Source organism: Fistularia commersonii, chromosome 9 (genome assembly GCF_037954325.1).
Source record: "Fistularia commersonii isolate RoL2024-O1a breed Wild chromosome 9, RoL_Fcom_v1.0, whole genome shotgun sequence".
NCBI classification, from domain to species: Eukaryota; Metazoa; Chordata; class Actinopteri; order Syngnathiformes; family Fistulariidae; genus Fistularia; species Fistularia commersonii.
Genome location: NC_141292.1, coordinates 18,561,469 through 18,589,342, shown reverse-complemented (window position 1 = coordinate 18,589,342; position 27,874 = coordinate 18,561,469). Strand labels below are relative to the sequence as shown.

Genomic DNA, 27,874 nt, shown 5'->3' with positions numbered 1-27,874 from the left:
TGTGGTTTTAGTTTTGAACTAAATAGAAAATACAGAATGACATAATTTTACAGAATATCTCACAGGGAAACAACCCTTTCAAGTGAATGATAGTAAAAAAAAAAACAGACACAGAGACAATGAGAAGAAAAGCTTCACCTTCAGATGAAAAGTTCCTGTCAGGAAACTTTTTTTTTATTTTTGTCCGTGCTAAAGTTTAAATAACAATTCAAGTCATGGGTCTCTATTTGCTATCCCAACCACCAGGTTACATACAGAAAGGCTACAAGCCTCAACGCACCCATCCAAACTGTAGACTGAATGCATAAGTTGACATAGCTACTGTTTGACTGCTGGAGTGGCTACCAGTTTGATTTCTACGTCTGGCAGCTATTCATGATGCAAACAAATTCTGCCCAGTTTCTTGCTGGAAGGTGAACACGAATGGAATTTGCAGACCTTCTTATCTTTGTAGTCAAGAGAGGTTTGATTTTTCTGCCTTCAGTTAGGTTGGGCTAGGATAGGGTTGGGGTCGGGTCATGTAAGTCACAATATTTTTGTAAACAAAAAAAAAAAAAAAAAGTTTCATTTTGTTTGAGGGGACAAGATGTCACATTCCGAAAAAATGTGGATTTCATCCTTTCTTTAAAAGACCATCTAAGGAGCAACATTACAATCCAGAGGTGAGACACACACACAGACACATGACTCTACACCAAGCAGATAGGCTTTGAAACCACATTTACATGGAGGGGAGAACGGGTACATGAAGGGGCAGATCAGGTAGGAGACCGCAAAGCAGCAACAGGAGGGAGGCACTAGCATACATCAACAGGGTGGGGGGCCCCATTAGGGACAGGCAGCTAGGCAACCAGTAGGGCTTATGCTTTTAAGCCTTCACTTATTGCCGGTGAGTCAGGCCAGCCGTGCACTTGCCAATTGAGTCCAACACTGACAAGTAAAGATGTTCTATTTTTTCCAGAGACCTTGGAAGCTATCTAAATCCAGAAGAAAAAATCAGAATAATGTTAGATACATAAAATCAGAGCTTCAGGACCTTGATGTTTGAAGTTCCAACCATTACCATTTGTTTGTTCCAGTTTCATATTCAAGAATCCTTTCATTCATTTAGTCATAGTTGCTAATTTGAAATCTTTTCTAGCTGCATGTCTATTTGCTGGTAAGCAGATGTAGGTCACAGCGACCTTCAGACTTCTTCCTGTGCTTCGTTGGTCACACCAGAGTGGACCACAACAATAGCAGTCCTTCGCATCGATGACAGATCTCCAACCAGTGGGCTTCAAAACATCAACGAGGAGATGACCTGAAATGCCCATGTTGTACTGACAGAGGTCAGAAACAGGTCAAAAAATAAACAAACCAGGAAGTAAATTAAAATCTTTTCTTTATTCCTGTCAGTTCTGGAATGGGCTGCGGTACAAATCAGAAGATAATCAGGACATCCTTCTGCAAAAAAGACCAGACATCAAATCTCTGACGACAGCAAAAGAAAATCCCGTGATATCCAGATTTTTAAAAGAGATTCGATCCCTTGAACTTCGCATCAAATACACTCACTTACAATCACCATCCCTGCAAGGCTTTGGTTGGTTGTGCAGTAATCGCTAACTTAACAAAACAAAGCAGTGAGATGAGTGAGATTTTCCTCTAGAAGCTATCCAGGGCGAAATAAGAATAAGAAAACTTTGGATGGGAGACTCTGGCCTCCATGTTTCAGGGGTCCACCACCTCAAACACATCGGAACTCAGTGGTGATGAGTCAGCATGCATGTTAACTAATCACCTTTCTGACTTTAATAACCAAAGGGTGATGCACTCTTAATTAATGTATTGTATCCCTCTCTTTAGAATTACTTTCAGTATAAATGAAACTTCCAGATTAAAAAAGAACTCCTGATAGGAATTAATGTCTAGACCATAGGCGTTACTGACAAGTTTCGGCCGCAGGTGGGGATTTGGCTCAAAGAATGACCCAGTGGTACCGACCACCAGTGCAAAAGGCTAATTACCCAAACCAGCCTTCTTGCCAGATGACAAAGCACCTTCACATTCCGCGGAATTGTTCCACTGGTGCATCTTGGAGATTCGTTCACACTGAGTTGAAAACACACCTTCAGCTTATAACGATGTATATGATTGGTTTACTGGCCAAAGAGAAAAAAACATCCTGGAGAAAATGTACTATAAAATACACAAGTAATCAATTACTTTGGTCCAAATTGGCAAAAAAAAGGGTCTCCATCTGGACCAAACAAAGATACACCTGTTTCTCACTGTGTCTTCAGAAATATTGTTCAACTATATCAAAAGTTGTATGTTTGCAATTTTAAAGATGGCTTTCCTTCAGAATCTGCAGGCCTTGGCACAAAACTAACACTATTTCCAAAGAAAAAAGTGTGGCCACTGTGTAAAAGGTAGATAAAAATAGGAATACAATAATTTGCAAATGTCATAAAGCCATATTTCTTTCCTTGTAGAAAAGAAACTGAATGTCAGATACAGACACTCATTCTGAATTTGAATGCAGGAACACATCTAAAGGAGACGTACCAGAGGCTGCAAAGGGCTAATAAAGTGGCAGAAACCACTGGAGGACCATCTGACAAGTCATTGAGTCAAGTGCTGAACGGTCAGTCATATGACTTGATAAACAAGAGACAGAGTAGAGCCTCTCAGATGTGAAGATGGGCAGAGGTCCAACAATCTTGGTGACAAAACTGCATCTAAACATTGTGGAACCATTTCAAAAAGTGTTCTACAACGTAGAATTGCAAAGCCTTTGAAGCTCCACCATCTGCAGTGTGTAATATTATCCAAGGATTCAGAATCAAGAGTGCTCTGTGCACAGCTGACAAGGTCAAAGGTCTCAACCGGATGCTCCTGATCTTCAGATCCTGAGGAGTGGCTGCATTCATAAACAGTCATGATTTTCTACTGGACACTACATGGGGTCAGGACCACTGCATCAGATCTGGATCTGCATCCAGATCTGCATCAGATCCAGTGATCTGGATCAGATCACTTCCAGAAGTTACTGTTATTGTGAACACTTCTAGAAATCCCTGTACAGACTCAGGACGCTTCCAGTCATCATACCTCAAACACAATTGCCATCTGATCAACAAAGGCAAATGAAAGCTGTATCCTGCAAAGGAGAAACCAGGTGCAAACAACATCGTCTTCTCCAAGCCAAAGTCTGGGGGAAATGTGTCCGGCACAGCAAAGAGAGAGAGATCATCGAATGCTGAGGCGTGCATAAGGTTCCCATCCAAAGAGCATCTGTTGCAGAGAAGGCCTGCATATTTCAGGAAAATATTAAACAACAGCATAGCTGTTGTGATGGACACAGTGTGTGGGGAAGAATCCAGATTCTGAACTGGTCGGCTTACAAACCTGTCACCATTACACTTCTGCCATGTTAAGAAATGAAAAACCCCGTAATGAAGGCCCAGGACTCTTGGGCAGCTAGAATCCTGGATGAGACAAGAACAGGAGAAATTCCACTTCTAAAAATCCAGCAACTGGTCTCCTCACCTCCCAGACCACCTTGTGAACAGTTAACACAAAGGTACGCATTACTTTGAGATGTGGTCTTGCCATCTCATAAAAAATATGGCTCATATGTTCCATGAAAGGGTGAAATGTCTCAGTTTCACCATCTGAAATGATGTTTAGAAGAGAATCAGAATCAGAATGGCCTTTGTTGTCATTGCAGGATATAATGACACAGGATGAGCCTTTATGGTTTATCGTTTATGTTCCCTGAGGAACAAAACACAGGTTTTGAGATTTGCTAATCATTGCGTCCATTTCGATTTACATTTTACATTGGCCTATCAGTGACCAGGCAAACCTCATTGTCTAATTTATCTAGCTTATCTTGAAACCTAATTTCCAAAATGAATATCCTGCGGTTTTGAAGTCGACACAGCACCATGAAAAGCAGCCATTGGAAGATGTTTACCGCAGTGATAACTCCAGTTAGAAGATAATGTTTGATTTTTATTCTTTTTTTCCTTTTTTGGGGGTGTAGGGGTTACTTGACCTACACAATCGGTTTAAGCCCCTTTATGATACTTCAACAGAATGCAGGTTGAAGGCACTACTGCATTAGGTTCCTTTTTCTGGCATGAATGGTAAGTCCAGTTATTCTAAACAGTCTGGAACAGATCCTGCGGTGAGCACACTCTGCCCTCTAGTGCCATCCTCAGGATGAATTTAACACATGACTGGAAAAAAGAGAGGACCTTGTTCCCTTTCCTGATCCTATGACAGCTCTCATGAACCTACTTGGAGGAGACTGTCAGGACATGTGACCATTAACATTGTAGTTCTTTATAAAACACTCCTTGCCCACTAAAAAACATTTCAACAATAGCATAAACACAGTTTACCCTGTTCTCCTGAACACGTCAGGTGACCAGTTAGAATATGAAAATTGGAACTGGAGTTCTCTGTCACCAAACAGTTCTGGGTCACCCTCTCCTTAAGGTGCCACCTCCTAGGGGCTTGTCATTTCTTCTGTTATTTGGATAATTTGGCCTCGTCATTTCTACGGAATCAAACAGCTGAAGGGAGCTGTCACATATCTTCATAGAGGAGCATCCCATTAAATATTGTGAGGGGTTCCACAGAATGGGCTAGTTTGCCCATAACAAGGTCAATGCAGACTGTATCCCGAGTCTGCAGTGGCAGGATGATGTTGAAAACAGCCAGAGAACCTGGATTGGTCTTGGCCTCGGCAACCGGGTTGTTCTCCAGACCCTCGGGCTGATAGCCTGCAGAGTCCACACGGGCCATGCCATAGTTTGACTTGGACAGCACAGCCTCAAGTTTTACATTCTTGTGCCCCGTCAAAATGGCGCTGAAGAAGTAGCGTCCATCTATTGGGGCAGTGAAGATACCTGAAAGATGTCAATGGATCAGTCATGACAAGAAGATCATCTGGACTATTGCTGGTTCTAAAATGCTGGCTGATAAATACAACCTCTTTTATGCAGCCATACCCTAAACCTGTTACACTGTGATATGGCAATTTCCAATATATTTTAATCCATTAGCATTCGAACACAAAGCCCCTCAAACTCTGACCTGTTTTGGGGTTGTAGAAGTCTCCTTCATTAACAAAGACCTTGTCAAAGACAATGGTTCCTGCTCTCTCCATGGGGGCAGTTAGGGCAGCAGAGAAGGCCAGTTTGGGTACATGAGCGTCAACACCAGGCAGACCTGAACAAACACACAGTTTATTTTGGGAGTATTGTCTACTTCTAGTATGTGCCAAATTAATATCAACTTAAAGAAGATCCAGGCTGTAAGTTGAAGCACTCACCTGTGTCTCCTCTGGGACCTGGAAGAGGACAGCAGAGGAAGAAAAAATTAATTCTGATTTTGGATTTTATTGGTTGAGGTCACTTATTTTGGAAAAGGAAAGTCATTGTTACACTATAACATTCATAAAGCTTCCTATAAAAAACATAAAAACATGCAAAAGATCTTTGCTGTACCTGGCAATCCGCGGATTCCACCTTCACCAGGTCGGCCAGTAGGTCCCGGGGGCCCTCGAGGGCCAGGGAGCCCATTCAAGCCTCTCTCTCCAGGAGGTCCAGGTGGACCTTTTAGAATATAAAATGACACACATCAATCTGATCCTGGTTTTTGGACCCCAGAGTCCTGACATCCTGAAGGAAATACTGAGAACCAACATCCTGATTTATCTGTGAGAACAACCAAGTGGAGACACACAATAACTCATAGTTCAAATGTGCTTTGTAACATGTGACTTTCAGGTCACACTGAAGGAGATGTTCCAACAATTCAGCCTCAGTTAGAAACACCCCTTAGAATATTTAACACCAAGGATCATATTTATGTGAATGAGAGGACCCAAAGTCTAACCATGAAGCTACAGGGGTGGGGATAAAGACGGTTGAGGAGTTTAAGGGTCAACAGTTGACCGAGGGTCAACAGTCAAGAGCAATGGTGAAAAGTAAGAAAAGTGTCAGGTGTGATAAACACTTGACACTTTTCTCACTTTTCACCAGAGTATTATCCAGGAATAAAGGAAAGGTGGAGAAGATGCCGGTGAGAGCAGCAATTGTGTCTGATTTGGAGAGAAGACAGGAGGCAGAGCTGAAGATGTGGAGGGTCCTCTTTGGGAGTGAGGAGGATGGAGAGGATCAGGAATGAGTCTATCAGAGGGACAGCACATGTTAGATGTTTAGGAGATACGGTCAGACTGAGATGGTTTGAACATGGACAGAGAAGAGATGGTGAAGATCTGGGTAGAAGAATGCTGAAGTTGGAGATCCGAAGCAATGGGTTCAGAGGAAGTCCAGAGGAGGTTTGAATGGAGGGAAAGACGACAGTAAGTTAGATGGTGTACAGAGTCAAAGGAGAGGTTGAGCAGCTCAGATCAGCCTGGCGGCTCACTTAGAACCATGGTAATGGACTTCCTTAGCAATAGACCCAAGAACATTAGGATGAAATAGAATAGAATCATTTGGCAGACTCTTTTATCCAATGCGACATACAGTGACAATGCGGGGGATTGAATCGCATACGCCGTCCCCAGTCCTCCCCTCTACTCGCTCTTCATTCCATGGTTCACTCATTCACACCAGCAAGACCATCATCGAGTTTACCGACATTGCGGGACTGATTAAATGCCACAAGTCAGCCAACAGGGAGGAGCTTGGGTATCTGCAGTGATGAAGTCACATCAATAATCTGGAATTGAACATGAGGTGGTATCGGAATCTGAAAGATTCAACAAAACAGGCACATCATTCGCAACTCTGATGGAGAGGAGGCAGAGAGGGTGGAGATGTTCAAGTTCCTTTGGGTGCACATCTTGTGCCATCCCAACCTGGTCAGAGTTGTTTGTCAACCAGGTGAGGTAGGCAAACAGAGACTGTTCTTCCCCATTTAGGTGTTTATGGTCACCCCCCCAACATCTGCTGATCAACCTCCACTGATCTGCCATTAAAAGCCCCCTTATCTCCTGTTGTACAGTGTAGTTCAGCATCAGGATTGCAGAACAAAGGAAAGCCAGCAGATGGTGCCTGCAGAGCAGGTGACTCTTCACCTTAGAAATCCTGCCTGGATGCTCCAACCTTAGCATCCTTCTTCCTAGATCGTCATCATGCATCTGCCCATGCCCAAACCATCTCAGTTTGACTTAATCTCCAGAATATCTAACACGTAATGGACTCACTTCTAGACTACTTCAACCTCTACACCTCTGAGCCGCCGCCTTCTCCTTTCAGCTTTTCCGTTCAGGGGTCACCACGGCGAATCGAACTTTTCCATCTAATCCTATTCTCTCTATCCTCCTCTCTCACACTAACTACCTTTATATCTTTTCTCACAACGTCCATAAATCTTCTCTTTGGTCTTCTCCGAGACCTCCTGCCTGGCAGCTCCAGTTCCAGCATACCTCTATCAATATATTCACTATCCCTCCTCTGTACATGACTGAACCATCTCAGTCTGGCTTCTCTGACCTTTTCTCCAAAACACCTAACATGTTCTGTTCTTCTGATAGACTCATTCCTGATCCTATCCATCCTGGTCACTCCCAAAAAGAATCTTGGAATCTTCATCTCTGCGACTTCTAGCTCTGTCTCCTGTCTTTTCGTCATTGTAACTGTTTCTAAGCCATACAACATTGCTGGTCTCACCTCTGCCTTGTACACCTTTCCTTTCATTCTGACTGATAGTCTTCTATTGCATAGTACCCCGACACTTTTCTCCATCCATTCCAACCTGCTTGAACCTGTCTCTTCACCTCTTCTCTACACTCTCAGTTGCTCTGGACTGTTGACCTTAAGTACCTGAAATCCTCCAGCTTCTTGATCTCCACTCCCTGTAGCCTCACCGTTCCATCCCAGACCCTCTCACACATATACGCTGTCTTGCTGCAACTAACTTTCATTCCTCTCCTTTCTAGCGCAAATCTCCACCTCTCTAGATTTTCCTCAATCTGTTCTCTGCTCTTGCTATAGATCACAATGTCATCTGCAAACATCATGGTCCTTGGGGATTCCCGTCTAACCTCATCTGTCAGCCTGTCCATCACCATTGCAAACAAGAAGGGGCTCAGAGCTGATCCCTGATGGAGTTCAACCTCCACCTTGAACTTCTCTGTTACCACTACAGCACACCGCACCACTGTCTCACAGCTAGCATACATGTCCTGCACCAGTCTAGCATACTTCTCTGCCACTCCAGATTTCCTCATACAATACCAGAGCTCCTCTCTTGCCACCCGATCAAATGCTTTTTCTAGGTCTACAAAAACACAATGCAACTCCCTCTGCCCTTCTCTGTACTTCTCTGTTAGCATTCTCAAAGCAAATACTGCATCTGTGCTGCATCTCCTTTCTAGGCATGAAGCTATACTCCTGTTCACAAATGTTGACTTCTGCTCTCAGTCTAGTTTCCACTACTCTTTCCCATAACTTCATTGTATGGCTCATCAACTTTATCCCTCTATAGTTGCCACAATTCTGCACATCCCCCCATTCTTAAAAATCGGCACCATCACACTTCGTCTCCATTCCTCAGGCATCTTCTCATTCTCTAAGATCCTGTTGAATAATCTAGTCAGAAACTCTACCACTGCCTCTCCTAGACACTTCCACAGCTCCAAAGGTATATCATTAGGGCCAACCCCCTTTCTACTCTTCGTCCTATTCAATGACTTCCTCACTTCACATTTACAAATCTCTGCCTCTTTGTGGTCTACAATAGTCTACCCTTTCTTCTCTTTCATTTTCCACATTCATCAGCTCTACAAAGTACTCTTTTCCATCTTCCCATCACTCTTCTAGCATCTGTCAATAGATTTCCCTCTCTATCCTTAATCATCCAGACCTATTGTACATCCTTTCCACCTTTATCTCTGTTTCACCAACCTGTACAGATCATTCTCTCCCTCATTACTTTCCAACACAGCATACAAGTCATTGTCAGCCCTTTGTTTTGCCCTTGCTACCTCTATCTTATCCTAATGTTGTATCTCCCTGTACTCCTGTCTGTTCTTTTACATCCTCTCAGTGTCCCACTTCTTCTTTGCTGACCACTTTCTCTGTATCTCCTCCTGCACTTCCTCATTCCACCACCAAGTCTCCTTATCTACTTTCCTTCCAGATGACACACCAAGTACTCTCCTACCTGTTTCCCTGATAACCATAGCTGTAGTTGTCCAGTCATGGAAGCTCTCCATGACTACCCAGAGCCTTCCTCCTCCTTAAAAACCATACAACACTCCTCCCTTTTCAGCTTCCACCACTTTGTCCTCCGCTCTGCCTCTGTCCTCTTGATCTTCCTTGTCACCACATTCATCCTACAAACCTACATTCTATACCTCTGAGCCTCTGAATCTAAAACCAAATACTCTGCGCTTTTATGCAAATTGTTATTACACTTCAATTTGCCCTTCCTAATGCTGTTTTTTATTCCTTTGTATTAAATCCTCTCTCAGATGCATTTGTCTCTTCTATGATTATAATACCTGGTCTACAATCTTCTCCACCGCAGAAGGAAAAGTAAGAATGTCACAGTTCAGGGAAACACATTTCCTTGTTTTTGATTTGGGGACTCACAAACTATTACTATGCAGGTTTTCACTGCTCAGAACAGCCTCCCTGCTCCTCCCAGAGTTCGTGATTACCAAGCAATGACCCCTGTAAACATTGTTACACCACTAAGAGGGAGCAGAGCCAGTCTCACCGGTCAGATCTTGCTGGGTTACTCTCCGCAGATCTTTGGCGAACTGGTTCAAGCTGGAGTTCAGGTTCTTCAGGCGGCCATGAACATCATCCTGGTTGTTCTGGATGAAGTCAAGTATTCCTCCATGATTGATGATCGAGTGGTTCAGACCAGAAACACACGTCCACAAACTGGACACATGTCGGTTCAACCCTAAAAAATTGAAGTGATCAAACACAGAACCATGACAATAAAACTACTTCTTTTGGTTGTTCCCTTCAGGGGTCGTCCCAGCAAATCCTCTCCATCTAACCCAGACATGGGCAAACTACCACCTGCGGGCCAAATATTACCCGTTACACTTTTTAATCTGGCCCGACAAACTTGAAGTTGTATTATGATTAAACTTCTATAATGGATTTAACTTTTCTCTGAAATACCCACACTCCCTTGAACCCTTCTCCATAAGTGAGCGGATCAAGGAGAGGAGGTGGACCGTGAGTGCCCAGTGTTTAATAAGAGTGAACGACAAAATATTTTTTCCTTGAAGTCCGATTCACAGCTCGATGCCTGATGTGCAAAGAAACTGTTGCAATTTTCAAAGAATTCAATATCAGCCATCCCTTTGCCAAAAAACATTCCATGCTGGTGAGCTGTAAACACAAGAACCGGTGGCAACGGGTCAGAGGTTAATTTAGAGATTTGGCAAAATTTTTTCTCTAACAAACTGCAAGTTAACAAAGTGAGTCAAGTACCAATGTAACGGATGGGATATAGACCCAATTGCAACACCAGGACTCCACATCAACAGAGAAAGGGTTCGAAAACTTTACTGAAACTCAGTTTTCAATCCTTTTGCTTTTAGAACTCATCAGCTTCTCCTTGTTTGGATGGATGGTCAGTTTGGAGCTGGATGAACCAGAGGTTCTCACAGTTCCAATCGCCTGCTTGTTGACCCAAACAGCTCCAGATTTCCATGTTTAGCAGAGACTTGTATCTTTCACTGTATAACCAAGGGTTCTAAATATATGTGCCGGGTTTGAGAAGTAGTCTTCTCCGTCAAGTGTTTTGACAAGACCTTTTGCTTTCTTTTATTCTATTGACGGTTTCTACTTAAACAAAATCATCATTAGGTGTTTGGTTGGAACTCTGGTACTTGCTCACAAACCATAGCAGAAACTTCTGTCAGGGGGACATTTGGAGCTCAAAACAGCTTGACAAGTGTAATTTAGAATTTCGATGTCTAGAGCAGGCCTGGCCAATTTTTGATTGGCCAGGCCAACATGAACTTAAGAGCCACATACGGCTCAGAAGCCATAGGTTGGCTAGGACTGGTCTGGAATCTAGACATAGACATCGAGAGTCAAGACTCTCGACCCCTAAGGGCCCACTGAATAGCAAGAAGAAGAATTACATGATCCTGCTTTAGACCTCGACCAACATGTGTCAGAGATAATATGTGAGGTAACGTCAGGAAGGAAGAAATGAACCATCAAAACAAACAAATAGTACCTTCCTTGATGTTGTGAAGGGAGTCAAAGACTCCATCCAGCCGGTCGCAGACGCCCTCAAGCTTAGACAGCCTTTTCTCCAGTCCGTCACCTGATCTCTTACAGTCTCCTGTCTCCACCACCACTGTGCTCTCGACTCGTCTGACATCTCGGTCCATCCCTTCCAAACGGTCCCGGCTGTCCTCGATGTGCTCCGTAACCTCCTGCTGGATTTTGTCCAGCTCAGAGATGATCTTGTCCTTGGTGTTTCCTTTCAGGGGTCAAAGCATTAATAATCAAATGAAGATTGGGAAAGTTATTGACAAATGTGCAGAGTCTTCTCTGGATCTGGGCTCACCAAGGTCAGTTATGATACTGCCATGCTTCTGGACGGTGTGTTCAAGGCCCTTCAGGGTGTCGTTTATGGAGCTGAAGGTCAGGAGGACCTCGGAGAGTTCACCCTGCAGTGCCTTTAACTGGTTGTTACTGAGGGTGCCACCAATCACACTATGACCATCTAGAGGTTTCTCAGCATCTAGCCTGGGTTGGTTTCCACCAGAGCCACTGTTCACTCCAGTGCCACCAGAATCACGACCTGTTAAGTGTTTCAGAGAGACTTGAGTACGAGTTCCACAGTCTACCACAAGGTTTATTTACCATCTTTTTTCCTCAGAAAGCGGGGACTAAAAGAACCTTCACAAACCTTATTAGGACATTCATTTTCAGGGGTTCTAGCAAGGTGGGAAATGTTCTCAAACTTGAACAGGGAGATAGTGAGTCAGGGTGGTTGTTATAAAAGCTAGAACATGTTCCTGATCAGAGCTGGCCAATCACTTCCCAGTCAGTCCTGATACATCTGTAGATCTGCAGACAGGTTCTGCAGGTCACTTACTGTATTAAGTCCTTTTCCTTTGAACTGGTGGCCTGTATATACCGGCCACTAACCAGTTATTCCCTAGGGGCTTTTTTGGACAGTGTTGCCATGGTGACCACAGCGGAATCCTGAAGCAACGAACCATCCATTCTGACCAGATGAAGCCATCTCATATGGCTCCCCTGGATGTGGAGGAACAAAAGCTGGCCCTGAGCCGTTCTTGGATGATCAAGCACCAAACCCTATCTCTGAAGGAGAGCCCAGACAGCCTAAGGATGAAACTCATTTCGGCCTGTTGTCCTTGTGATCCGGTTCTTTGGGTCTCTACCCACAACCAGAGTTTCAGATCAGAACCTCGGTCCTCTGAACCTCTGAAGGTTATGAACAGAATCAATAAAGACCAGCCCTGGTGGAGTCCAACCCTAAACGGAAACCAATCAGACTTACTTCCGGCGCTGGTGCTGGACAAGGTTCTGGTTCTACAGAGGCCGAATGGCCCACATCACAGGATCTGGTACCCCTTGTTCCTGGGGTTAGATTGGTGGGGCAAACTCTTTTATACACCCTTGAGGGTCCTGCTGACGATCCCTGCTCCTCTTCAATCCCGCAGACCCGTCTCTCCAGCACCGCTGAGTACACCTTTCCAGGGAGGCTGAGGAGTGTGAGCCCCCTGTAGTTGGAGCACACCCTCCAATCCTCCTTTTTAAAGAGGTGGATCACAGAAGTTGCATGCCACTTGGCTTGGATATTCACCACAACAAACCACTGCAGAGTCTTCATCAGTGCTGATGCTGCATCAATACCACTGTCCATCTCCTGCTCCATCCTTCCTTCACTCTTGAACGAGACCCCAAGATACTTGAACTCCTTGATTTGAGGCGGCAATACTTCCCCAACTCCTAGGGGACACCTTTTCCCAGCAGAGAACCACGGCCTTGGCTTTGGATGTGCTAATTCTCATAATCTGCAAACGGCAGAGAACTTATCCTGAGGCCACCAACACCAGACCCCCTTGACACCTTGGTGCTTTATTTGCTTGGAAAACCAAAGTGGTGAGAACTAATTTATCACACTGTGGCTGACCAGAATCTTGGAGACGGACACACACCTGGAGTTTGTTCACACAGAACTTACATTGGCTGGTGCATCTCTGGACATCAACCCGCAAAAGGCGGACATCATCCTGTAGGTGGGAGCAGGTCGGAGAGCAGCCATCTCTGGCATCCATCCTGATCTGCAGTGTGTTGATGTGGTTCTGTATCCGACCCACTGCATCCTGGGAATAATTCTTCAGCTTCTGGATCTCATCTTCCACCTGCCCACACAGTTCACAGTCCTGCCCCAGCAGCTCCACCTCAGTCACAATGCGGTTGAAGTGTTCGCCATGGTCCCCTGTCAGAGCCTTGATCTTTCGGAGGTCGTGGCTCAAATCCAGAACCTTCAGAAAGGAATGGTCAAAATTACATTGATGTTAATGACCCTAACAGTGAGTCAGCAGGTAGCAGATTGGTATCCTCTGACCTAAGCCCATTTGATTCAACCACGAGACAAAGAAATAAACAACAAATGGTTGGTTTCTACTGTTGCCATGCAGATTATTTTCCTTATCAAATTAATTTTCTTGAGAAAAAAGACAAGGCTTTGACCTCTGTGCTTCTATAGGATGGTAAGTCTTGAGAATAAAAAATGACAAGAAAGTGGAGACTCTTCCAGCGCAAAGTAAATTAGGTTTGTCATTAATATATATTGTGAAGGAATAAAATCATTTTGAATGTCATCTGAAAAAAGTGTCAGCGGTCAAAGGATGATGTCACTGAGCTTTTTCTTCTGTCTGAGAAGATAGAAGCAACATCATGGAGACATTCTTACCTTGTCATACAGAGAGTCTCCAGACACAGAGAGGTCTTTGATCCTAGTGTTAAAGTGTCGAATCTGATCCTCGTTGGCAACAACTCTCCACTCCAGGGACTTCTCTGTGGTGTTAACTTTCTCTCCTCCTGTTCCAGAGAGTCCTCCTCTTCCTCCTCCACCTGTACTCCACAGTCCATCTCCACCAGCACCACGACTGGCTCCTGCTCCCCCTCTTTCCCTTCCACCCCATTGTCCATCTCCGCCAGCAGTACCATCACCCCCTCCTTCCCTTCCACCCCATCTTCCATCTCCACCATTACCACCTGCCCCTCCTTCCCACACACCCCATCGTCCATTTCCACCAGCACCACCACTGCCTCCCCCTCCCCCAAACTTCCCCATCCCAGACTCTACACAAGTGCACTCCTCCAACCTCCTGGTAAGGAGAGACGTGTTGTTTTCTAATTTAGAAATCAACTTGTCCTGGACATCCACCCTGTGTTTCACCAGACCCACATCTAGCTCAACATCTGCAATCCTGAAGGCCTGGTCATCAAAGCGGTCCAGGAAAACTGTTCTCAGGTCTCCTAGCTCTCTATGAAAATAGTCCTTCAGGTCATTTTCCAGATAAGAGTAGCTCCGCTCGGTCTGCTCCATGGTACTGTTAAGGCGGCGTTCCAAGTCCTTCAGTTGTCTGTCCACTTTCTCCTGAGTCACCAGCAGATCGTTCCCACTGCCCACATTTTCACCAGTGGTGCCGACACCACCTCCTCTGTGGCCTACACCGTTGCTGTTGCTGTCACCTCCTCCACTCAGTTTGTCCAAATGGCTCTGCAAAAGATCAAGGTTCTCAGAGCCTGAGCTGATCTTGCGCTCAGCATTTGTGATTCTGTTTTGCAAGTCACGCATGGCGTCACAGCATCCACTTGAACGGGCCAAGTCACGCCGCAGACCATCCAGGTTCTGACGGTGGCGGACCTCCAAAGCATTGAGCTGCTTCTCCAGAGCTCTGATTCTCTCTCGGTCTTCCTGCTGCTGTCTACGTACATCCTCCACACCGGCCTGAAGAACACATGATGAACGGGTGCTTTACTTTTGTTCTATTCTTGTTACTTTGTACATGAAGAAGTGAAGTAATGACAGGTTACTAGGATTTGAAAGAGGCATTACCTGGCAGGAGGAGCAAGATAAGGAAACCCTCCTCTCCAGCTCCTGGAGAATCTCCTCTTTCAGAATGTTCAGCTTCCCTCCGTTCTGTCCTCCTTCGGACAAATCACCATCCAGCTCATTCCCTTTTCCGTTCACCAGGTGGTTGTTGATGCTGACAAGGGTTTTATAATGAGCCTGTTGGATAGGAGACACAACAAGAGCATTTCTGAATAGAAACCAGAAGGAAGGAAAACAAAACACTGATCCCTTCAAAACCAGTCGTTCTTCTGCAAGGATTTACCTTGTAGGTCCTGAAGAAGGAACTGGCATTTTGGCTTTAAGATGGACCTTCTTTTAATCAAGATAATCACAGTCTGAGATGTGTGGGAAAATGCATATAATTCCACTCAAAGAGTCTAAAACCATCTCCTTGATAAAGGTCATACGGTCACAGACCCAGCTCCTGAGTTCCTAGCCATGTTCCTCTTGTTCTCCCTTCCCTGTAGTCTTCTCCGTTTGTTTGGATCATTTGCGTAGGCCTTCTGCTGAAAACCTGTCTCTCTGTTTTTTTGTGGTCAGCACCAGATCCTGGTCAGCATGAGCCCTGTTTGTCTCCTGTGTCAGAATGTCTCGATTCTGGAATCCTGACTGCCTCCACCCGTAGCCTGTCAGACTACATCTTTTATATCTTTCCTACTTGGCCTGCTCCTGAATGTCTGGGTTTTGGAAATAAACCTTGACATGTAACTCATGCTTAGATGAAGAACTCCAAACTTGATGGATGGCGTGACAGACGACATGAAGTTAGCTGAGTTAGAGAAGAGGATGAAGAGAAGAGGGCTAGATAGAGGAAGTTGATTTGCTGTTGCAACTTCTGGAGTGAGGAGCTAGAAGACGAAGAAAACAAACTAGAAGAAATATTAACATGGACAAATGAGCTTGGAGTTGACGTTTCCTGTCTGGTGTCTTCATACCACGCTGGGGATGAATTTGAGCATATAGGGGGGGGTTTAAGTCTCTAATGCAGCCTCAGGGCGGCACAGACCGATGTCTCCTCGAGCCAGCCTCGGGGGGCATGAGCCATGCAAATCAATCATAATAACCAGATCAAACCCGGGTTAACAAGAACCGCCATTGACCGCCAATGACCTAAAGGGAACCAATGAAAACTGGGCAACTGTAGGTCAAAGAAGGAGAGAAGGAAGGCATGTTCAGAAGCAGAGAGAGAAGAGGAAAGGCAAGAGTCTAGGACTGAGAGTAGGGACTTTGAGTAATTGGACTATGACAGGAAAAGGTAGAGAGTTGGTTGACATGATGCTGAGAAGGAAAGTGGATATACTGTGTGTCCAGGAGACCAGGTGGAAAGGTAGTAAGGCTTGAAGCTTGGGAGCAGGCTTTAAGTTGTGCTATCATGATACTGACAAGAAGAGAAATGGAGTAGGAGTTATCTTCAAGCAGGAGTTTGTTAGGAATGTTTTGGAGGTGAAAACAATGTCCGATAGGCTTCTGAGTCTGAAACTGGAGATTGACGGTGTGATGCTCAATGTTGTTAGTGACTATGCCATTGAGGCAAGATGTGAGTTTGAGGAGAAGGAGAAGTTCTGGAATGAGCTAGATGAAGTGATGCAGAATATCCCCAGAGATGAGAGAGTGGTATTTGGAGCAGACTTCAATGGGCCTGTTGGTGAAGGCAATAGAGGGGATGAAGAAGTGATGGATAGATTTGGTAAACAGGATAGGAATGTAGAGGGACAGATGGTGGTAGGTTTTGCAAAAAGGATGGAAATGGCTGTACTGAACACTTTTTTCCAGAAAAGACAGGAACATAGGGTAACGTATAAGAGTAGAGGTAAGAGACTACAGGTAAGAGACTGCGGTTAGACTACATCTTGTATAGACAACCTGAAAGAGTGTGAATCGGTGATTGCAAAACAGTTGCAGGTGAGAGTGTAGGCAGACAGCATAAGATGGTGGTTTGTAGGATGACTCTAGTGACAAGGAAGATCAAGAGGACAAAGGCAGAGCAGAGGACAAAGTGGTGGAAGCTGAAAAGGGAGGAGTGTTGTATGGTTTTCAGGGAGGAGTTGCTCTGGGTGGTCAGGGAGAGCTTCCAGATGATTGACTACAGCTAGTGTTATCAGGGAGACAGGTATGAGAGTACTTGGCAAGTAGGAGAGTGCTAGGTGTGTCATCTGGAAGGAAAGTAGAAAAAGAGACTTGGTGGTGGAATGAGGAAGTGCAGGAGTATATACAGAGAAAGCGGTTAGCAAAGAAGAAGTGGGATACTGAGAGAACTGAGGAGAACAGACAGGAGTACAGGAAGATACAACGTAAGGTAAAGATAGAGGTAGCAAAGGCAAAACAAAGGGCGGACAATGATCTCTATGCTTGGTTGGACACTAAGGAGGGAGATAATGATCTATACAGGTTGGCGAAACAGAGATAAAGATGGAAAGGATGTACAACAGGTCCAGGTGATTAAGGACAGACAGAGGAATCTATTGACAGATGCTAGAAGAGTGGTGGGAAGATAGAAAGAGTAACGTAATTTCCGGACTATTGAGCGCACCTCAATATATGCCGCACCGGCGAGCCGATCGCTATCTTAAGCTTCCTCCTGCACACTAAAAACATCAGTCGTCAGTAGAAGTTGACTGGACTCAGAATTTCCCGGTCATTTCATTGGTACGAGGAGACAAGGATAAATGTTTTTGCAGCGTGAAGCTTGTTGACTCCCCCCCCCCCCAAAAAATTCATATATTACCCGCATCTTTGTTTAAGTCAAAAAAGTCGCACCTTATCGCCCGGAAATCACGGTACTTTGAAGAGCTGATGAATGTGGCAAATGAAAGAGAGGCAAGGGTAGAAGAGGTGACTATTGTAGACGACAAAGTAGCAGAGATTAGTAAAAGTGAAGTGAGGAAGGCATTGAAGAGAATGAAGAGTGGAAAGGCAGTGGGTCCTGATCACCTGTAGAGGTCTAGTAGAGCCAAGAGGCAGAGTAGTCTAGGCAGAGTTTCTGACTAGATTATACAACAGGATCTTAGTGAGGGAGAAGATGGCTGAAGAATGGAGACGAAGTGTGATAGTGCCCACTTTTAAGAATAAGGGGGGGATGTGCAGAATTGTGGCATCTATAGAGGGATAAAGTTGATGAGCCATACAATGGAGTTATGGGAAAGAGTATTGGAAACTAGATGGAGAGCAGAAGTAAACGTTTGTGAACAGCAGTATGGCTTCATGTCAAGAAAAGAGTATTACAGATACACTATTTGCTTTGAAAATGCTAACAGAGAAGTACAGAGAAGGCCAGAGGGAGTTGCATTGTGTTTTTGTAGACCTAGAAAAAGCATGTGATCGGTTGGCAAGAGAGGAGCTCTGGTATTGTATGAGGAAATCTGGAGTGGCAGAGAAGTATGTTAGACTGGTGCAAGACATGTACGCTAGCTGTGAGACAGTGACACAGTGTGCTGTAGTGGTAACAGAGAAGTTCAAGGTGGAGGTGGGACTCCATCAGGGACCGGCTAAGGAGCCTTTTTGACAACAATGAACAATATGTTCAAGAAGACCAGTGGAAGAGCTCCTCCTTGCAGTAAAGACATTTGACTTGTTTTCATTAAAACTGGCTGTCAAGTGATACAGAAGGGAAGGGAACCTCTGGCTACACCAGGCCAATGGCAGAGATTTGTATGTGAGGCTCTGTGGCCATAGAAGATGTGTCATTCCAGCTCACCTGTGTTCGGTTGTCCAGCTGGTCCAGTTTGGTCTGGATGCTGTGGATGGTCTCTGTAATCTCAGGCTGAGCAGCATCAGCAGGGTTTCTTCCTCCCAAGGAAACACCACCGCCACCACCAGCACTGTAGCTGGGTTTGTTAACCTCCTTCTGAGAGCGCTCGTTCAAGGAAGTCACAGTATTCTGAAGGTCCTGGAGGTTCCTGGTTAGACTTTGGATCTTTTCCTGCAGCTGTTGAATCTTCTCGTTATCACTTCCCCCTGGGAAAAAAACGAGGTCAGCTTAGGATCTGATCATTCCTGACTGCTCCTGATGCCAATCAGCAAGAGGGCTAGAAGCCTTTTCCTCAGGAAATTATCTTGTCATTGTAATTGGGAGCAAAAATATCACCAGAGCATCTTAAAGCGTTCTCCTCTCCCCTATTTAATCAAAGAACAGGAGGGTATGTTTATTTGGGTCTGGTTTTAAAATGAGGAACCACCAAGGGAAAATGTGTCAATTAGGAGTCTCACTAAGGGCCCCATTCAGCCACACACACGCACACACACACACAAACTCACACATACACACGCCACAACATTGAGTATCCCCATTAAAATAACTTCTTCAGGTAACAAACGTACCTCTAGTCAACTGGACCTAGTCAATCCCTGAATTGACTGGATAGACTTCTAGCATCAGAAACCCCTGAGGTTCCTGAATGCTCAAGCTCTTTTTAAGAGCATGAGGTCAAGAACCATCTCTATTCAAAACGAGAAGTGTCTAAAGTCTGCAGAACTAGAAATGTGGATCTTCTCACCACTGTGTCCTCCACTTTGTCCAAATCCTGCACCACCACCTGCCTGTCCAGAATTCACCCCACCTCCTCCGAGTCCAGGCTGAGGCCTGCTGATGGAGGTCCCCGCTCCACCACCCACAACCTCACTGCAGTCCTCGCCACTGTATCCATGGCAACACTTCCATTCCATCTCAGTCACCATCTTGTACGCCACCTTGTACCGCGGCCTCATGTAGGTGCGGTAACTGCAGGAACACAGAGGAGAGCAAATATCACATACATTTCAGGAAGCATTGGATCAATAGGTCGAAAGGGACTGAAGAGGAGGCAATTCAGTCCCCTACACAGAAACCCTGAAAACTCTCACAGACAAGACTTGTCCCAAAAGATCATTGTGATGGACGTCATGACGAATGGTCAAACATCAGAAAGACAGAGGATCTCCACGATCCCCAGCGGCCAACGGGCCTGACGCTTAAAGTTGCATCATTGTAATTGGACTTGGTCAGCTTTCTGAGAACATGTTCCAACTGCACATCTGGGATGTTTTCAGCTGTACCATACCGTTTGGGGTGAGCTTCTGCTGAAAATGGAGGTTGCACTCGGAGATCAGGTCCCAAATAAAACCAGGGTTTATTTGCATGAGAGCTCTATGATCCATCCTCTCCAAGCCAGGAGGCTTCATCAGGCCTTCCATGTCATCATACTCAAACCTACAGTGAAACATCTGAGAAGCGCATGACATTTGAGCTTTCAGCCAATCGTTTCATCTGAAGACCACACGTAGGCCATCACTGCTTCCATATGACCTCAGCCAGGACAAAAAAAAATCAGAGATGTCCATCTGTTTGGAAGTGAAAGGAAAAGGCTGATCCATGTCTTCCTTACCGCTGAAACAAGGGGAAGTTCTAGAGCAGCTGCTTCAGGAGGAGGTCTTCCTGGACATGGATAAAAAGGGCTGGTTGGTTTTCAGAGGTGAAACAGTCAGAAAGGGCCAAAGTCTCTGAAAGGAGACCGGAGGTTCCGGGAGGGACCTGAGTTTTGAAGGGCGGAGAAGAAGGCAGAGCTGATGGGGGTCTGCATGGATGTGAGGACTTAATTGGGAACAATAGACATGCTAAATGATGTCATCACTTCCTGTGTGACACCATCACTCCTCCTACCCTGCAGGCCCTCAGCTCCTCTTGAACTAGACCAGCAGCTCTGTCTTCTCGTACTTTTATCTTCTGCTTTCTGGGTTCCTGCCAGCAACTTGTGTACCATCAGTTACTTCTGGTTGGAAAACGTCCTTAATGGTTGGACATCAGATGGGTGGTTATGGCACCCCTGTCAGGCGCCTGAAGGACACATCATAGGTGGGCTTGTAGTTCTAACAGTTCAGTGTGTGATTGGTGGTTGGAAGGTGTGTCCAGCAGAGGTTGCTGTAGCTCCACCGCTGATCTTTCAGGGAACCACGTGGGGAATCGACAGAGCAAAAGTTTCCTGGAAACTCTGTTGATGTCTCAGTTCTTCCCATGTCAGACTTGGAGGGGGAACTTGCAGGACACACTGAGGAACCTTCTTAGCAGTGAGATCTTTGTGGATTGGAGGTGCATCAAGCATTTTCAACACTGAAGGACAGTTCAGAACTACATGTATGCATGTTTGCGTGTGTGTGCGTGTGTGTGTGTGTGTGTGTGTGTGTGCACTCACGCCACCACCCGGCTGCACTGCCCACTGCCCCAGGCACAGGGGTGGTAGTCCGGCTTCACGTACGTCTCCATGCCATCCTGCACCACGCAGCTCACTGTCTTTGTCACCACAAATGCACACCAGTTCCTATTGCACGCGCGCACACACACACACACACACACACACACACACACATAGTATTTCAGCAGGATGTTCATACCGATGCCTGAAGCGCTTCGTCCTCAGACTTTCCCAGAGATCTTTCCCTCACAATTATACCATTAATAATCATTGCCATGGCAACAGTCTGTGTTGACATCATGCCATATTTGATTGACAGTGACAACTGGATCAGACCTCTCATCTAAGAGGTGAAACATTTTCAAGAGAATAAAATAAGCCCAGTTGTCAGGAGAATTTACCATGACCTGGATGACAGAGAACCTTCCCAGACACAAAAACAATCAGCTCTCATGATTGACCAGTGTTTCTTCTCTATCGAACGATTATTGATAGTTTTTTCCATTCGATGTGGATCTGAATCTGGATTGTTTGGTGTGGAACCGGATCCCGGCATCAGCCGATAAAAGTCCAACCAATTGGCGAAGACCTCAAGTTGCTCTGGCTGTGAGGATATAATTGTTGAGAGTGTGTTATTGATTAGACCTCTGAGGGCCTCCTTTGTGCTCTGATGATAAAGTGCACTAATCAATATCGATTGGATTATTGAACGGTCCTAATAATTCAACCCAATTTTTTGGGATCCCAGAGGAAAAGAAAGGATGTCTGGGGAGTAGAGGAAAAGATCTGTGGTAGTCTTCAAGGACACGACAGACTCTGCAGAGGAATGAAGGGGCCTGACAGTGAAGATCTACTGTGTGCAGTATTTGCTTTGAAAGAGTACTACACATACTGATTTTGGTTTAAAAGAGTCCTTCACATGCAGTATTTGCATTGAAAGATTACTACACATGCAAGATTTACTTTAAAAGAGGACTGCAGATGCCGTATTTGCTTGGAAAGAGTACTGCAGTATTTGCTTGGAGAATATGGACAGAGAAGGTCAGATGGAGCAGCAATCTCCTTTGGCCATCTAGAGAGTAACCAATGTTGTAGAAGGAGGTCTTGAAGAATGGAGAAGGTTGGTGGACTGGTGGTAGACATGGAGGAGAGCAATGAGACAGGACATGGGAGTGGAGAAGAAATAGGTGGAATTTAAGTATTAAGGGGCTCCAACAATGGAGAGGGTGAAGAAGGGGTGGAGAAACAAGTGCCGGCAGGCTGGAATGGGTGGAGAAAAACCAGAAGGAGGTGAGAGACATTTGGAGACACGGAGGAAAAGACAGGACGAGTCCATCAGAGAGACAGCACATGCTGGATGTTTTAGAGATAAAGTCACACTGAGATGGTTTGGACATGGACAAAGGAGAGATGGAGAAGATCTGGGTAGAAGGATGCTGAGGTTGGAGCTACAAGGCAGGAGATCTGGAGGAAGACCAGAGCGGAGATTTATGGATGGATGGTAAGAGAACAGGAATGTAGATGGTGTGAGTGGAGAGGGTTAGATAGAAGCGAGTGATTGGCTGAGGATTAGATGGAGGCAGGTGATTGGATGAGAACTAGACAGAGGCAGGTGACCTATGTAGCTCATTGGTAGAGTGCATGCTTCGCATGTATGAGATCCTGAGATCAATCTCCACTGTAAGTCGCTTTGGTTAAAAGAGTCTGCTAAATGACTGTAATGTAATGATTGGATGAGGGTTAGAAGGCGGCAGGTAATTGGATGAGGGTTCTATGAAGGCTGGATGAGACCCCTGGAGGGAGGTTTTTGGGTTTGGCTACCCTGTGATTGACAACTACACATCCAGCAAATTCATTATCAAACACCTGAACCTGCAGACAAAGCTGTAGAAATACAGAGGATGGATAATAATTACAAAAATGTTACACAATGTATACACAAATGATTAAGGTATATTAACAAAAAGCAATAATAATAATAGTATTATTATCATAGTTATATTTATAATATCCATCAATCCATCTATCTTCTACCGCTTATCCTGCACTTCGGGTCATGGGGGATGCTGTAGCCTGCAGGGGTACACCCTGGACTGGTCGCCAATCAATTGCAGGATGACTTACTCAGAATGACTAACAGCCAGTCATTCAGGGCAGTTTTCCCTATTTTTTCCTATTAACCTAACGCCTATTTTCGCACTGCGGGAGGAAACCAGAGAGCTGAAAGGATACCCTCGCAGACACGGGAGAACATGCAAACTCCACAAAGAAAGGTTACTCTGTCGGAATCGAATCAGGGTCCTTCGTGCTGTGAGGCCGAAGCACTCTATCACTGTGCCACAATAATGGTTATTATTATTATTCCTGTTGTTGTAATAATATACAAATGAATTATGTAAATTAAGAATATAGCAATAATAATAATCGTATTACTTTTATTCATTTTCATTGCAATAACAATACAATACAATTATAAGGATTAATGACAATGATAGCAATAATAATCATCATCATCATCATAACAATAATAAACACATTTTTGTTAATTTATCTAACAAAAAGTTCCTGATCTTTGAGTACAACTCAAGCGACTAGAAAAAAAAAAATCAGTGAATCTGTGAATTTGTGCCAATGACTTTTCAAGCTGTTTCAATTTTTTCACTCAGTTTGCTGATCTCTCTCACACACACATACACATACACACACAGAGGTCTGTGTGTGTTTGTGTCCAGTCTGCTGCAGCACATGGTGCTGATGTCATCGGTGGCAAAGAATGAAAAGCGTCACAAAGTGACATTGTTTCCTCAGACGGGACGGAATCTGCCGCTGCTCGCAAACACAACCCAGTTGAGAAGGTCTAACATCGGACTTAACTCAGGACCGTTGCACCTGAAGCACCGTCATCACTGTAGCTCAACCAGCCGGCAGATGTTAGTAGGATAGTTTTCTAAAATGTAATGGATCAATGAGGAACAGGATATAGCTCTACTGAAGAACTTTGTAGAACTGCAAAGAGTTAGAGCTCTCCTCTTCCTCATCAGAGGACAAAGTAAAGACAAAGTGTAACACAAACTCTGTGTGTTTGTCTGTGTGCGTGTTTGTGTGTGTGTGTGTGTGTGTGTGTGTGTCCTCCTACACACTCCGTCCAGGAGAGTCCAAGAGCCTCTTAACCGTTTTTCCACCCAACATTTCAAGAGCCATAAAAGCAGATTTTGGAACGTCTGCAGCATGTGCGTGTGTATGTGTGTGTGCGTGTATATATGTGTTTGTCAAATCTGAATGAGTGTGAGCCGGGATAGTATAAAACATCAAGAATGAGAAAAGAAAAGAAATACCCTCACATACAGACTTTCCATGTGGGTTGCCATGAGGGGGCAATCGGGGGGCATGAACTTTGACTCTTTGATCTGAAGTGGGTTTATTAATTAATGAATTCATTAGTTAATCCAGTTTCTAATGACTGCAAATTTTCTACTGCTGTCCCAGGCAGGCAAGGAAACCCCTGTGGGATTGTGAGTGTGCACTCCACCGGAACCAGTTGTGACCTTTGACCCCTGAGCAGGTTACAGAATTCTCAGTGGAGGGGGCAGCCAATGGGCTTCCAGAGAAGACGGGGGAGCTGTGATATCACTACCTTTCCAACCCTCAGAGGAGGAAGACACAGAGGGAACCCAGGCAGACTGGAACCTGGTGAAGTGAAGGTTCTCCAGGGTGTGGGACCAGCAGGGAACCAGACTGAGATCATTGATCTGGAATCAGTAGAAGGTTCATCAGATGATGTCATGGTTCATTCTTCAAGGCGTCAGCCTCTGTTGTCGTGGTTGCACCTCATACTTTGTGATACAACACAAAGTGCGACAGGAACAGTGCTGCTGTGGGGTGTTGCCACAGCAACACCAGGACATGGTAATTTCCTGAAGGAGCACCAGAAGAAACAGACCCTGAAGACTAACGCTACTGCGGACATGGTGAAGGTCAGACCGCAGGGCTCTTCAGCTCCTGCAGGGTTCCTTGGTTCCTGAGTGGTTCCTTGGCTCCTGCAGGATCCTTTCATCTCATCTCCTCACTCACACCGGGTGAGGTCAGCTCCTTGACAGGAAATTAGTCATCTGGGCGTTCATGGTCTTCAACCAATGACATCACAGAGTCCTGGCTGACAACAGGAGGCGCCTGGGAGGAGGTTCTAGCAGAGCCAGGTCTAAAAGGCTCAATGCAAGTACAGCGATAAACAGACCTCCAGGGCTCTCTCTCTCTGTAATCTGTCTGTTACAATGGGACTTTCAGACTTTCAATTACTCTGCTTCAGAGAAGCTTCTAAATTTTAACTCACTTAGGTAACGAATCAGAGATTCACCAGCGGACAGATGACACTCAGATGACATCATCATGTGTTGCAAGCAAACAATGTAATCCAAGAACATTCTCACTAATGCTCCTCCAATCAGGAGACACTTGGGCCTCAGCTACCTACAACAGAGAAGAGCCTCTGACAGAACTTGCTGTCCCCCGAACCACAGAACATTGTCCCCCTGTTCTCCAGAGGGTTAACAGCTCCTGCTCAAAACTTCACCCACTCAAGTCACATCTGGTACCCCCATCAGAGCGTCACCATGGAAACCACCAGGATCTACCTCCTAAGTGTGCTCACTTGTGGACGTTCCATGGGGAACCTTGATTTAGGTTCATTTTTGCCCAGACCTTGTCCTTCCTTGAGTGGCGAGAACACCCAAAGTGGATTTAAATCAGCAAGCGACAATCGATCTCAGTGAGACAATGAATTATGGGATGGACAGACGGACATTCTGTTCTGACCTTCACAGACTAGTTCTCAAGGACATGTTAAGAGACATCCTGAAGGAGTCTCGCAAGATCCGCACATGTGCTTGTGAGTTGCTGATGCACCTGGTGAACACTTGAGCTTTCGTGCCCCTGGGCCATTGGATCTCAGCGTCACAGAACTGAACCAGAAGCCAACTGAACCAACTGAAGCCATTCAGAAATCAGGTAAAGGCCCACCTGACCTGACTAACCTGAAGCGTGGGTGAAAGTCACCTGCATGTTTTGGACACCACCATCTCTCGAGGAGTCAGCTGATCCGGGCCGGTAAGTTTGTGCCGGTCAGAGAGTCTGTTTACCCAGGTCAGAGAGTCCGTTCATTCCAGACCAAAGAGTCCGTTCATCTAAATCTGAGAAGACAGTTCATCAAGACCGGAGAGTCAGTTTGTTCCTGGCCAGACAGCCAGTTCACCTGGCACAAAGCATTGATTCTTCTGGACCAGTAAGGGGCTTTATCCCACAGCACTGCTCCACCAAACATGGCCCACTGGTTGTTTAAAAGTGAGGAACAAATCATTGACTTGTTTCCTCTAACAGGGTGCAGAAGGAGCTCCATGTTGGAACCCGGAGCACATCCAGGCACGTGAAGTGAATGAAGGGGGTTCTCTGGGGTGGAACATGTCCAACGTATGAGACAGGTGACTTTAGACTGACTATGGAGCTGGCCGTGACGGAGTGGACCACTCCTGAAAGTCAGGAAGGTGGGATGTTGCGTGGAGAAGGCATGGAAGCCAATGGACCTCAAACGAAGGGCCAGGTGGAGGACGGATGAGTCCGACAAAGGAAAGTTTGACCTGCTGCAAGAAGTGCAGGTAAACCATGAGGCTCCACCTTCAGCGCCACCACCGGAAGGCCTCCTCAGAGGCTTCGCCACCAAACCTTATTCTGGAATTGATGACCATCTCCGTGGCCTTGTCTTCACCTCCCAACGAGCTTGTCTGCCTCCACCTGAGGGTTCCTGCATCCTACTTCAGGTCTGAAGTTGAAGACCAGTGGGACCTTCTCTACACCTTCTATATTAATGCTGGGTTGGATGGAAGAGATGATAGGTTGTTCCCCATAAAGGGACCAGGTATTGATCACACTGTGAATGTGTACACCACAGTCAATCGAACATTGATTGACAGCAGCTGTCACCACAGAGATCTACACTTAGATCATCTAGTGGTGGTACCAACTGCAAAGAAGATCAGAACCTCCTGACTCAAGTTGTCACACAAGGCACACACACACACACACACAATGAAGACGCTAAAACAGAGATCATAAATCCAGCAGAGGGGATCAAAAGCAGGAGGGCAGAGGGTCACCTGTGTGGACCTCTGACCTCCAGGATGGATCATGGTATGGAGCTCTATCATCATGTGACAGAGGAACCAGAAGCAGGAGGACCATGACCTTCTGACACCGAACGACTCTTCCTACCTGTGTCTGCTGGCCGCGCGCGCGTGCGCGTGGGTGCCGGTGTAGAGACTGTAGGCCGGCCTGCGCGGGAGCGCGCTCTTGGCGTGGACGCCGGTCCAGAGTAGCAGCAGTAGCAGCAGCGGCGGCGGCGGCGGCGGCGCCATCCCGCGGATCGACAATCGATCGGCTCAGATATCTATTCAGAGGGTCAGCGGGCGGGAGTGTGAGCGCACCCTCCCCCCATCAGAGGAGATCGAGTTGAAGGTTCCCTAAATGTCCAGACCCTGGTCCATAACTCCAGAGTTCAGAGGTTCTCCATCAGAAGTTCTCCGCCCGCCCGAACAAAGAGGAAGAGA

The 27,874-nt window shown here is 45.6% G+C and overlaps 1 protein-coding gene across 1 annotated transcript; it reads right to left on the bottom strand.

Annotated features, from left to right (window-relative positions):
- Nucleotides 1-139: 139 nt before the first annotated feature.
- On the bottom strand, nucleotides 140-27,874 carry emilin1b (elastin microfibril interfacer 1b). The gene is made up of 14 exons (XM_086152983.1): nucleotides 27,540-27,874; nucleotides 21,279-21,404; nucleotides 19,608-19,831; nucleotides 18,809-19,068; nucleotides 15,097-15,270; nucleotides 13,945-14,988; nucleotides 13,210-13,513; nucleotides 11,560-11,796; nucleotides 11,224-11,472; nucleotides 9,733-9,924; nucleotides 5,505-5,612; nucleotides 5,330-5,347; nucleotides 5,092-5,226; nucleotides 140-4,904 (listed from the first exon to the last, which is right to left on the bottom strand). The coding sequence occupies exons 1-14, from the start codon at nucleotides 27,680-27,682 to the stop codon at nucleotides 4,582-4,584; spliced, it is 3,537 nt and encodes a 1,178-aa protein (XP_086009109.1). The 5' UTR covers nucleotides 27,683-27,874; the 3' UTR covers nucleotides 140-4,581.

Bases quoted from the DNA above. Each gene is read 5' to 3' on its own strand.
- emilin1b (XM_086152983.1), bottom strand. From the start codon at position 27,682: ATGGCGCCGCCGCCGCCGCCGCCGCTGCTGCTACTGCTGCTACTCTGG. The intron at 19,069-19,607 runs GTGAGAAGATCC...TTTTTTTCCCAG, and splicing joins ACAAAGTGGAGGACACAGTG to GGGGAAGTGATAACGAGAAG. The intron at 4,905-5,091 runs GTCAGAGTTTGA...GACATCTTTCAG, and splicing joins CTTCTACAACCCCAAAACAG to GTATCTTCACTGCCCCAATA.